The sequence below is a fragment of the Rhinolophus ferrumequinum genome, chromosome 8, assembly GCF_004115265.2.
Source record: "Rhinolophus ferrumequinum isolate MPI-CBG mRhiFer1 chromosome 8, mRhiFer1_v1.p, whole genome shotgun sequence".
NCBI classification, from domain to species: Eukaryota; Metazoa; Chordata; class Mammalia; order Chiroptera; family Rhinolophidae; genus Rhinolophus; species Rhinolophus ferrumequinum.
This window is the reverse complement of record NC_046291.1, coordinates 54,174,072-54,186,898: the sequence shown is the minus strand read 5'-3', so window position 1 is coordinate 54,186,898 and position 12,827 is coordinate 54,174,072. Positions and strand designations below refer to the sequence as shown.

Genomic DNA, 12,827 nt, shown 5'->3' with positions numbered 1-12,827 from the left:
CTTAAGTATACCAATCATACTTTAAAATAAGTATAAATAAAATTGGAATGTATATATGTGTGTATAAACTTCTAAAATAAACTTCAAGTATTTATATCACATCCATTAATGCAATAAGTTAGAACTGGTTGAGTTAAGGAATGCAAATTCTTGGGAAATGATCAATTTATACTTAATGGTTTATGTAGGATAGAAGTAATAAACTAGTACTTGAAAATAATAAACTACAGTTAAAAATATAAATCCTATACTGAGATTTTCTTTTTGTATTCTAGCTGGAACAGAACTAAGTATGGTCTTTTTTCCAGAAGCAATCTTCCTCTGCCATTTTTTATTTAAAGGCCTATTAAAACTATATTTTTTAAACTTGTGCCTTAAAAATCATAAAGAAGGAATATATTGGCTTTGTTATTGGCTTGCATGCTGTTTATGAATATTGTAATTAGAAGTAGTATATTCTTGGCAGATTAGACATCACTGTTAATTTTTGTCCTTTATTTATATTACAGGTTCTGCAAAAGGCATCAAATTAAATCAAGTTCAAATATTCCCTGTGTCCCCAAAGACTTACTGATGATGTCTGAATTTGTTCTTCCAAGATTTATTTTTTGTCTCATTCAGTACTTAAGAGAAGGCTATAATGAACCAGGTATGTTTAATACACTTTTTGTTAGTATTCTTTTTAAGTTCCCAAGTAACAAAGTTTAGCATTAATAACAAGGTGAGTTTTTTCAGATATCATTTTTTGCTTAACATTTTTTGTTTATGACTATAAAATACTAAATAAAAACACTAAATATTAAAAACACTATATAAACTCATATCTGATACCTTGTAGTTGACACAGTTTGATAGTCTGTGCTCTTTGGCTCAAAGATGTTTTTGGTCAAACTTACTTGGCCTTTTGCATATGAGGAAATAATCATTTTATAGGGTTCAAAGTGACTTTATATGCAATTATGATAGAGCAGAATTAAAAAATCCTGGAAATGTTTAAATTTAACTTAGATTTTTTAAGGGGATTAAACTACTATTTCACATATCTACTTGTTTATCTTTCTGTCTATCTGTTATCTGTCTATCTGTCATCTATCTATCTACCTATCTATCTATCTATCTGTCTATCTAATCTGTCTTCCTCCTGCCCCTTTTTTGTAGAGGTCTATATATTTGTGTTCCCTTCCATTTTTAACAACTTAGGTCAAATGGCTCACTCTCATAATATTGGTACAATATATGGGTGTAAGCATCATAAGTGTTGAAAAGAGAAAAGAAACATGCAAATTACAGATATTCTTCTTACATTTTAAGATTTATTCACAATCTTGATTACTATACTTTAGTTAAATATTTGGATTTAGATATCATCTATTAAAGTTCTCAATCTGACATTGTTGATTACAGATGTCAACTAGTGGTATGAAATAAATGTATTAACTTTTTATGATTTTTTTTTTTTACCTTTCTAATGATACTTGCATTTTTATCATATAAGGGACTTGCATTTGCATTTCTTCATAATTCTTCATAAATTTAACTTAAGATGTCTTAAGATGAGCGTCATGAAGTTAGATTTACGAAGTTTTGTCTTAAGATGAGCTTCATGAAGTTAGATTTATGAGGTTTTAAATTATTTAATACTGTAAATAATCTTAAACCCAATTTGAAACTATGGCACACATTTTAATCTTCTGTCTGTCTCCTATCCTTAAAGTGTGAAGAAATATTACACAGTATCTTTATTATTCCTAAAGCTATCATGTTATCTTCATTGTAAGCAAACACTTCCTTATTTCTACATTTTTAGAAAAGTATACAATTCTTTTTTAAGTACTTCTACTCCTCTCAGAGTACATGTCTTAAAATACAGAAAGAAATATTATTTTAATTTAGTCCCAAACTATTCTCTCTTTGGAATGAAGGAACCTGAGACCAGCTGGGTTTTTGAACTTCCCTTCTATATGAATTCTCATATACTAGTTTTTGAGAATTTACATTTTGTATTACAAGTGTCCCATTTTAGAAAAGTAATAGGTAAAAATTATTTATTATTGGAACCTTAAAATTTACCATTAGTTTAAATCACAGAATAATTTGTACAAAAGTATTATATTTATTTTTTTGTATGGTGACATTTAGCAGTTATAAAAGGTAGATGACATAGATACCTATAGCTTTGATTATCTGTTAACCATTATCTGAAAACGTAAAGGAGTGAGTGGAAGGACTTTTTTGTCTTAAGAGGAACTTCATGAAGTTAGATTTATGAAGTTTTGTTCTCTAGGTACTTGTGCTCAGCATTACTTTCTTCTGTGCAAAAAAAAAAAAAAAGACTTTAAAATTAAAGAAAGGACTTGGAATTATTTAATCTGTGGTAATGCAAGTTCAGAGATCTTGTGATTTTTACAGTTGCCTTGAGTTCCATTTTTCATTTCACTCTCCAATCCTCAGACCAGTATCAGAGCTATTGTAAGAGTGCCTAGAAACCAGAACAAATGTTAATTAAATATCTACTATGTTACTGTTTAAGTCATTGGGAAAGAATATAAAGATACGTAATATACAGTATTAGTTTTCTACCGAGAAAGTAAGGTTTTGTAGTTTGGGTCCCAGGACTCAGAGTTATCTAGAATTTCATTCACAGATTATCTTTTAACTAGGTGTGAGTTCCTTAGGGATAAGAACTATGTCTTCTTTAGTTTTGCTTCCCACTGCCTATCATGGAATAGATGCTGAATAAATGTTGAATGAAATTGATGTCCCCTTTCCTGGGCACACAGGCTCATATTAGCTCCCTTACATGCATTCTTCTTTTAACCAGTTTACGACTAACTCTCTTTACTCACTTCTTTTTAGACCCCAGTTTCTCTAGGACATCTCTTTTTATTTTCCTCTTAAATATTCTTTTTCAGTTGCTATCCAGTTTTCTTTTTTTCTCCCTCTGTCTCTACCAGGCATATCTTGCCTGGTATTTTTAAATTGTTTTGCAAAAACATTCATGTTTATGAAATGGTTAGTTTTCATTTTAGTTGCTTTGATCTCCAGCTAACATGAGTTTGTATTTTTGGAATATGATAGAGGATGTGTTATTTACTACACAGGTTTAAATTTAGAGCTGACATAATTTTGTCCTAATAGTTTTACGCTACTCTCAATATATTTGATTCTGTCTTGTTTTTAGGGAATTATCTAAACTTTTTCTTAAATACTATCTAATTTTGAAATGATCTTATGATTATATATCTGGAAGTATATGGCCCTCAAATTGAATGCTTCTTACACAAATTAAATGCTTAATATCTTATTAAATCGTCTCTTTTCTGTACCAGCCTTCTCAGAGGACTGAATTCCTCAGCATGTCTACCCTAGGCTGACTGCTGGATGGATACCTGCTTTCTAAACAGAGTTCTTCTATTAACTTTTTTGATTATGAAACACAGTCATCTAAGTCACTATAATTTTAAAAAAATAAAATATTGTTATTCTTATAAAAATATTTAAAGAAAGTTAACTGTGTATATATACACACATTTATTTATACATATTTATTTATATATATTTATATATATTTATATATATTTATATATTTATTTATATATTTATTTTTATTTTTTTTTAGCAGCTGATGTACCATCAGAAAAAGACCTTAACAAAGTCCTTCAGCTTTTGGAACCTCAAATTTCCTTTTTAGAAGATCTCACTAAAATGGGAGGAGCAATGCGGTCTGTTCTTACTCAGGTTTTGACAAACCAACAAAACTACAAAGATCTGACTTCTGGTGAGTAAAATGTTAGAATAGAAGAATGTTAAAATTTACTTATATGACTATAATTATCAGAAACTGTGTATTTTAGAACTTAAAAGTAAAGAGTAGATTTTTTTTTCATAGACTGATGAAGGTGGAAATTATTAAGGATACCTCTTATTTTATATATGAAGAAAGCCCCAGAAAAATTAAATGACTGGTTCAAGACCTTACAACTAACTTTTTTGAAGTTGGGACTAGAACCCAGGTCTCCTAACTTTTGGTGCAACATATTAATAATTATATTCTACTTCCCCTTCTCCAAACAATAACAACTACTACTTCTATGTCTTCATTTTTGGTATTTTAACCTTTTGTGGTTATATGGCTGAGGATTTTAAAATAATGTAGAATTTAAGTTATAAAACTTGGAATTATTGAGTATGCTTTCACATGGTATACTGTAGTGTTATATAAAACACTGTAGTTTTTATTCTTTTAGTTTAATTTAGCTCAAATTTTTAGTACAATAAATGTATAAATTGTTTAAAAATCTTTTTAAAAATATTTTAAACAACATTCTTTTTGCTGGCTCAATGAACAGCATTTTTTGAAAATTGAAGTTTATATTGTTTCTTTGGAGTGGTGAAATTTTCATGTGTATTGTTAACCATGTGTTACTAGAGACAGTTTGATATATTTATTTCTTCAGCAAATACTTATTATGCATCCAGTGTGTTTGGCCTTGGGCTAGGTACTAGAGCTTGGGGAGGAGAATATAATTAGTAAACCAGGTATTGCTATTCCTACCTTTATAAAGCTTATGGTCTAGTGAGTGAGATAACAGTAATAAAATCCCCAGACCAAAAAATTGTGTAATTATAAACTGTAGTAAATTCTATGAAAGGATAGGACAAGTGTTTATAAGAGGGAGACCTGATTTCACTGATGGGGAAGGTGGAGAAGCTTCACAGAGATGAAGGAGTTGGGTGGTAATGGGATGGGGTTAGATTCTAGGTAGAGGATATCTTCTGCTGACTATTGGACTAGCCCTTACACCATAAGCTATAAAACTGGGAAAAAATGAGAGGTACCTGTTTCTAGGCATTGGACAATCGGCAATACAAGACTATAAACCTTTGAGAGAAAGAAAAAACATGAGATGAGCACCACACTTGCCTTGAATCTCTCTCTGAGGATAATTTCTTGCTTGTAGTGTAGCAAGCTAGCATTGAAACAGAGTATGGTGGTGCATCTGAGCTAAGGAGGCAGAGATCACAGTTCAGGGCAGCTGAAGCAGTTGGAAACTGGAATCTTTAGGGAAGAATACCAAGAGGTAGAAGGGCAGATGTATGGGGGACCCCTGAAAATGCTTGGCAGAGGACTGAGATACACATATACAGGATGAGACTACCTAAGGCTTACTAGACAGTGACTTGTATGGGTTAAAAGCAGAATAGAGATATTAGAGGTTAAGCAGTTTTGGGAGACACTGGAGTTTCAGTCCAATTAGACCAGAGAGACCTTATTAATACCCTAGGCATCTAGCTGAGACAGAAGGCCAAACCTTAGAGTAAGGTCTAATCTAGGTCAGTCTTAAGCCTAAAACCTGACAGTATCTGCAAGGGAGATAGAAGTTGGAGATTATTCCTGTCAGTTTAGAGGGCTTTCCACAAATCTTCCCTTTAGAAAATGTGAAATCAAACCTTCATGAGTTCTAGATAATCAGGCTGTTAATTGAACTGTCTTCTAAAATTAAAATTAATACTCTTTAAAAGAAGATAACAGAATCCAGAATCTTCTAGAATGTGTTATTAGAATGTCTAATATGTAATAATAAAAACCACTGGACATGCAAGAACATAAGGAATTGCGCACTATAACCAAGAAAAAGAACAGTCAATAGAAATTGACCTTGAAATAGCTTAGATGTTGGATTTAGTAGATAAAAACATTAAAGCAATTATTAGAAATATGTTTAAGAAACTAAAGGAAAATGTTCAAATAATTAAAGGGAATATGGTGTTAATGATTGAAGACATAAGGAATCTTAGCAAAGAAATATAAATAATAAAAAACTGAAGAGAAATTCTAGAATTGAAAACTATTTTAGAGTGCAATAATTGAATTGAAAAATTCACTGACTGGGCTTAGCAGCAGATTGGAGAGGGGTGAAAGACTCAGTGAATTTGAAGACAGATCAGTAGAGTAGTCAATCTAGAGAACAGAGAGAAAACACGGTGGATTCTTAGGGATGTGTTAGAGAATCAGATAATCTAGCATGAATGTAATTGGAACCCAAGGAGAACGGGAGAGTGGAAATTTTGGCAGAAAAAACATTTGTTGAAATAATGACTAAAATTCCCCAAACTGGATGAAAAACCTTGACTTATAGATCCAAGATGCTTAACGAACCCCAAACAGAATAAAGACTACCACATCAAGCACCCCCTAGATACCATGCAGTGGGACCAGCATGTGGGAATATTAATGAGTGAGGATGAACTTGCTCTTTTTGAAGGGACTGAAAAAGGCTAGTGTGGTTGAAGTGAAGTGAAATGAATGCAGGGGGATTGTGGCACAAATAAGGCTATGTACTACGTTAGGCTAGATCTAGATGAGGTAGGCCCTCATGGGCCATGTAAGGTTTTATACAGGCTTGTTGTGAGGGGTTGATGAAATATATTTTGTTAACTAAGAAGTATTATAAAAATTTCATCTATCTTAGTGAGATAAATACATGGCTTTCATTATTCAGGTGACATTTAGTTATTTCTTACATAGGACCCTACAAGTTCTTTATTCTTTGTAAACTAATTGTGCTTGTTTTTAATATTGGACTGGAATCAAAGGATGGATGTCTTTCTATCTGTGTCGTCTGTGTTGGAGTTTTTTCTTTCTTTTTTTTTTTTTAACATAACTGTTCTATTGCAATTACTAAGGCTAGCAAAGAGAGGAAATAAAAGCTCAGCAAATCCTAAAGAAACTCATTTATAGGGTTTTATGATCAGAGAGATTGAGACCGTAATTTAAGATATACAGTCAACCTAAGAGGTGACAAATGCCATGGTACTTTGGCTTTCAGACAGAGAATAATTTTTTAAAGAACTCTTAAATATCAGTGGTTTTCTTTTACTACTATTCTATCCTCTATAATATATTAAAAAACAAAAGAAAAATTAGCAATAATTAATAAGCTGAAATGCAAAAGTGAAAGTTCTAGGATTATTTAATTCTAGAACCTAATGTTTTCGATATTTTTTGGAATAAATTAGTATTAACTGATACTTTTACAGAAATTATACTTTTAATTTCTTAAATATGATAATAAAACTCCTGTTAACAACAGGAGTTAACAGTAATTTCAGTTGTAACATTTGAAAATTTCACTCAGGCATTATCTTCTCCAGAAAGCCTTTTTTAAGTACTCTGTTTTGGGTAAGTCTGGCTGCACAGTATTATGAGAGCACAGGTTGTCAAACCAAATGGTGAAGGCAGCTACATAATTGTCTTTTACCATATTATCTGCCTTTATCTACCACTAATTTTCAGCTTCCTTGAGGGCAGGAATCATGCCTTATTATTAACCTTTGCACCCTTTGTGCCTTGCATATAATCTCTGGCATATTTTAGATGCCCAATTACTTAGTAGATTTCATTATTTATTATAAACATGCTGTATGTTCTGGGGTTGTTAATGCCAAACATGAGCACAAATATGTTATTTGAAGCTATATTATACGGTTCATCTAGGGTTCCCCCTTCATACATATTTTATTTGTATGCATTAGTGACTGCATTGACTACGTTTATATTTTGAATGGAGTATATTTTTCTTTTTTTAAATTTGTTTTAAATATTAGGTCTTGGAGAAAATTCTTGTGCGAAGAAAAGTCACGAAAAGTACCTTATAGCTTTGAAGAGCTCTGGACTCACGTATCCTGAGGATAAACTTGTATATGGTATACAGGAGCCATCTGCTGGCACTAGCACTCTGGCAGTTCAAGGTTTGTCTACATATTTAATTTGGACAGTGGTATAATAACTTTCTGTATTAAGACAAAAAACACCTCAAACTTTACTCATTATTGAAAAATTTAAATAATATGTCATTCTTCGTAAGGAAAAGAATAAAAGTTACAAAAATTTAGAAGCAAGAAAGAAGAGATTAGCCAAAGAAGAGAAAGCATTTTTCTTAAATGGAATTTGGTTAGTTTATTAAGGTTCTGGTTCTAACTAGTGAAAAATGTAGCAGTTATTATATTTAAAACTAAAAAGAAAGAGATACTTTTGAAACACCACTTGCAATGATTAGATTTGGGTGTTCACTGGAGATTTCCTATTGATGTATAAAGTATTAGGTCCAAATTTATTAAAGATAAATGTTGAACTCTGCCAAGGTAACTGTTAGAATGACGTGTCTCAATATAGCAAAACTTAGCTTTTGGTATTGTTATGTATTAAATGTAGTAAAGCATTATTTAATTATTTAACAACTATAAAGGACAACTTTTCCTTTCCAAAGGTTTTGCAGGTGCAACAGGGACATTGGGACAACTAGATTCTTCAGATGAGGTGAGATTTAAAATTTAAAACTTTTTAAAAGTAGGATTTTAAAAGTTTTAAAACTATACAGATTTGTGGATATTATCTAGTTTAAATTCCTCATTTTGTAGATCAGGACATTGAAGCTCAGAGTATAATAAGTTATTCAAGACTGTACAATTACTTAGTGACAGAACAAGGACTACAACTAGATTTTTACTTATTTATAATTCAGTTCTCTTTTAACAGTTTAGAAATAGGAGATAGAAAGAGACAGATTTTTCCTAGGAGGCTATCCCCAAATGTATCTAAACTGCTCTCATGTGTACAATGAAATGGTTTTTAAAACTTTAGCTCAGTCTAGAATAATTATTAAAAGAATATGAAATATAACTGCTTTTCAAGGATTATTAAAAGAAGCCAAGTACTGGGAAATAGATGGTCAATTTGAAATTTCAATTTTTATAATATTTATTAATATATTAAATATTTCTCGTGAGTCCTTTTAAACATTACTGTATTTTCTTAGTATATAATTTATAAGAGAAAATTGCTTTTTTACATATATTTGTTTATAATCTTAATGCTTATAAAATTTAAATTTCATATTTTTAATCAGATTATAATTTAATGATTGATTTAAAGATTTTTTAAAACAAAATTGTATTATATACAAGCATAGGTATCTTTTTTCTTTAAAAACCCATTTTGATTTGATAATATCAAATTAACTCAACCAAATAACCTCCTATTGAAAGCATGATTTCTGTTATTGAAGTCTTCTTATAATTGATTTAACGCCTTATAATTTAAACTTTATAGTAGTATTTTTCCCCTCTAAAAAGGCTGCCAAGAAATCCAACATTTTGTGGAATCTCATTTTGGATAAACAATTTTAAGGAGTTTTGACAAAGCAGTTTAGTATGCTGCTTGTGAGTTTGACTCTGATTATAATGCCTGAGTTTGAATCTGGCTCCTGTACCTGTTAGTAGTGTGACTGGGCACGTGTCTTAACTTATCCATGCCTAAATTTTCTTATCTGTAAAATGGAGGTAATAATAGTACTTATTTCTTGGTCTTATTAGGTGGATTGAATGAGTTAATATATGTACGAGACACAAGCACCTTGCCTAGCATATTGTAAACACATATGTGTGTTTTTTAAATGGGATAAAATCTTATTTAAATGTAAATAGTTAGCTAAAATTTTTGCTTTATTTTAAATTTTAAAGAGTTACTTCTAAGAAGAATAATGTTGCTTTAATGACAAATGGAGAAAACTGGCTGATATTTAAGATAGACTTTCAAAAATATATAAATGCTTCAACTAAAACAGTAATAATTCCACTTTGAAGCAAGGGGAAGGGAACGATGGGGTAAAAGTGCTGGTGCTTCATGTGTCAAAGAAGGAAGTGAGTTGATATAGACGTGTGGTTTTAAACTGCATATTCTGTTTTCTTTAAAGGCATGTTGTGGTGAGGTGGAATGGCCTCTCAAAAGGCAAGATCTGGGAATACTTAGGAGTTGAATATGAGTGCACTTCCTTGGCTAAAGCAAGGCAGATAGGAAAGGAGCCTGGTAGCTATTCCCAGGAGGAACTTGAGAAAACTATTACACAGTGAAACGGTTTAGTGATGTTACAGAACACTTTTAAAAAATAATCTAAATATCTTGATGTGATCTAGAAAAATCTGTAGTTTTATGTTAGGTGGGAATTTTTTTTTTTTTTTTTAAGGAGGGCATAGCTCGCAGTGGCCCATGCGGGTGTTGAACCGGCAACTTGGTGTTATATAGCACCACACTCTAACCAACTGAGCTAACCGGCCACCCCCTGTCATTTTATGTTAGTATTTATGTGGTTGATAAAAACCTTTGTATTATTTTAGTATACTGAGCATTATGCATCCATCAGGCTTGCTAACGATTCTACTTTATTGTCATGAATTGGATTTGGTTTCTGGGCATGTGGAAAGCTGATCTTTAACATAGATACTTTCTCCTGTGTCTAGGAAAGAAGTAACATTCTTTTTTTGTCTTGGCCTAAACTCTCCAGATTAGCTTTTAAATTGCTGGTGGACACTTTCACTGTACACAGTTGCATTGCAACAACACCATGTTTTATGGTAGGGTGCTAGGAGGAGATCCTTTTGTGTGCATGGGTTGAAGGGCTTTTAGTCTTTTCTGGAAGTAATTTCTAGGGAGATATCAGAGGATTTGAAATCTGGTCTTTCTTTGTTTATTACCATTACTTCTATCTGTGATTCTTAGGTCCTTTCTTCTCTTCATTCCTCTTAGATTCTTTCAGTAACTCTGTTGTAATGTCTTTCATATTAATATAATCATTTGTCTCTTAATTATAATTATGTCTCAGAGTAAATATCCTAGTAAATATTTTTTTGATGGTGAAATTTCAAAATACTTCATTTCATTTCAGCACTTACACTCATATACTGTTTTTGTGATAGTAGCTGAGAATTACTTTTAGAGCATGTGATGTATATTTAATTTATATATTTAGAAGTAGTTTAGACTTTGATCTTTAGATCATATTTTATAATTAAACTTTTAGTCTATTTCAAAGTACTTTTTATAGTTTATATATTTATTATATTTTCTAATTGGGATAAAAATGGTGTATTTGGGCATTTGAAAACTTAAGAAATTGGAGTTGTTTACTTGGAAGTGGATTGAAAGATATCTAGTTTTTAAGACAAACTTGAGCTTTAGAGTTAGGCAGACCTGAGTTTTTTGAGTCTTGTCTCATAATATCATTATGCTTTTTGCCAGGTTATTTAACTTTTGAACATCAATTCCCTCATGAAAAAATGGTGATAATTCTAATATTAGGATTAAATGGAATAACATATATAAAGTACCTATCATGGATCAGACACAGATTAGGCTCTTGATAAATGTTTTCTGTCCTAGTGCTTTATGTGTAGAAGGGATTCAAATATTTGAATTTTTGAGTGCTCATGGGTCATATTATAGATATTTCTGTTTATCTGTCTAGAGGAAATAGTTCACTAAAGCATGGTATAAAAGTAATGAAGTTTATCTTTAAAAATTGAATTAAAAAATTAAATAATGCACAAATACATGGTAGTTGTTTTGCCAGACAATTCAGATAAAATAAAAGTCCCTTCTCTACCCTCCCTAATACCAGCCTCTTTTCTGGGCAACTACAGGTAATAGTTTGGATGTCCTTGACAGACTATTTTCTGTGTAGTTAAATAACTGTGTGCTTATAGAAATGGATAGAGTGTGTGTGAGTAAATAAAAATGTTACACTATTTTGTGTCCTTTTATTTCCTCTGCATATGTATCATGCAAATCCATCTTTGTCAGTCCTCTTTTCTTCCTATCTGCTGTATAGTATTCTGAAATATGAATAAACTACAGTTTATCTAATCATTTCCTTAATTTTTGGTTTTTTATTATAAGACACAATGCGTACATTTCTTTTGGTGCAGATGTGCAAGTAGTTCTCTAAGTTTTGGAATTGCTAGGTTACAGGGTATGCATATCTTAAATTTTAATAGATTATATTTCTTTTTGATTATAAAAGCCACACACATATATATTTAAAGTCAAAAGTATGGAAAAGTATAAAGACCATTACCCAAGGGTAAACATGGAAGAGTTTTAGTGATAACGTCAAGATATTTTCTATTTTAAAATTTTATATTTGATCATAAGTTTTTACAAAAATGTATTCATTTATGTTTTATTGATTTATGTACTATGAAGACTTTGCTTTTTGGTGCTGAACACATTTTCAAATCTTGAGTTAAAAATAGAAAAGTCATGTAATATAACAAAGCAAAAAATAAGAATTAGGAGGTGGCAATTTGAAGGTTATAAAAAATGTAAAATGCTAGAGCTAAAAGTGACTTTAAAGTTCATCTTGTCTAACTTCCTTATTTATAGATGAGGAATCTGAATTCTATAGAATGAACTGATTCACCTAGGCTAGTAAATTTCTTCTACTTAGTGGAGTTGGAAATGGATAGTTGGTCTCCTGTTTGTTCTTCTAGAGTTTTTTCTGTAAAGAGAATAAGCCACAAAGTTTTGCCCTAAACTTTGTGGCTTAAAATTACTACTTTATTTTGCTCACAATTTTGTGACTCAGGAATTTGGAAAGAGCAGCTGGGTGGTTCTCACTTGGGTTCTCTCATGTGATTCCAGTTAGTTTTTGGCTACATTTGAAGCCATCTGAAGGCATAGCTGAGATGGAGATTTAAGATGGCCCACTCACAGGGCTGGCGGTTCATGTTGATGGTCCAGGGGAGCTCAGCTGGCCGTTGACTGCAGTGCCTACTTGTGACTTATCCAGCAAGGTGATTACAAGTTGTTGGACTTCTTATATAGTAACTGGCTTCTTCCAGGGTGAGCAGCACACGAGCAGAAGCTATAGAGCCTTTTCTGAGCTAGCCTTGGAAGTGACATAGTGTCACTTCCTCTGCGTCCTATTAGTTGTGAGTTGCTAAGGTGGGCCCAGATTCAGTGGGAGGGAACATAGACCCAACCTCTCAAT

The 12,827-nt window shown here is 31.6% G+C and overlaps 1 protein-coding gene across 6 annotated transcripts in view; it reads left to right on the top strand.

Moving 5' to 3' along the window:
- The window catches only part of UBR3 (ubiquitin protein ligase E3 component n-recognin 3), a 170,511-nt gene that overhangs the window by 24,987 nt on the left and 132,697 nt on the right, over positions 1 to 12,827 (top strand). For 4 of the 6 annotated variants that reach the window (XM_033111955.1, XM_033111959.1, XM_033111958.1 and 1 more), the window contains exons 2-5: positions 510 to 649; positions 3,620 to 3,778; positions 7,609 to 7,752; positions 8,271 to 8,320. In XM_033111955.1, the coding sequence (XP_032967846.1) occupies positions 510 to 649; positions 3,620 to 3,778; positions 7,609 to 7,752; positions 8,271 to 8,320 (493 nt within the window). The remainder of the gene's footprint in view (positions 1 to 509; positions 650 to 3,619; positions 3,779 to 7,608; positions 7,753 to 8,270; positions 8,321 to 12,827) is intronic. The other 2 variants (XM_033111956.1, XM_033111960.1) reach the window with 1 other exon arrangement.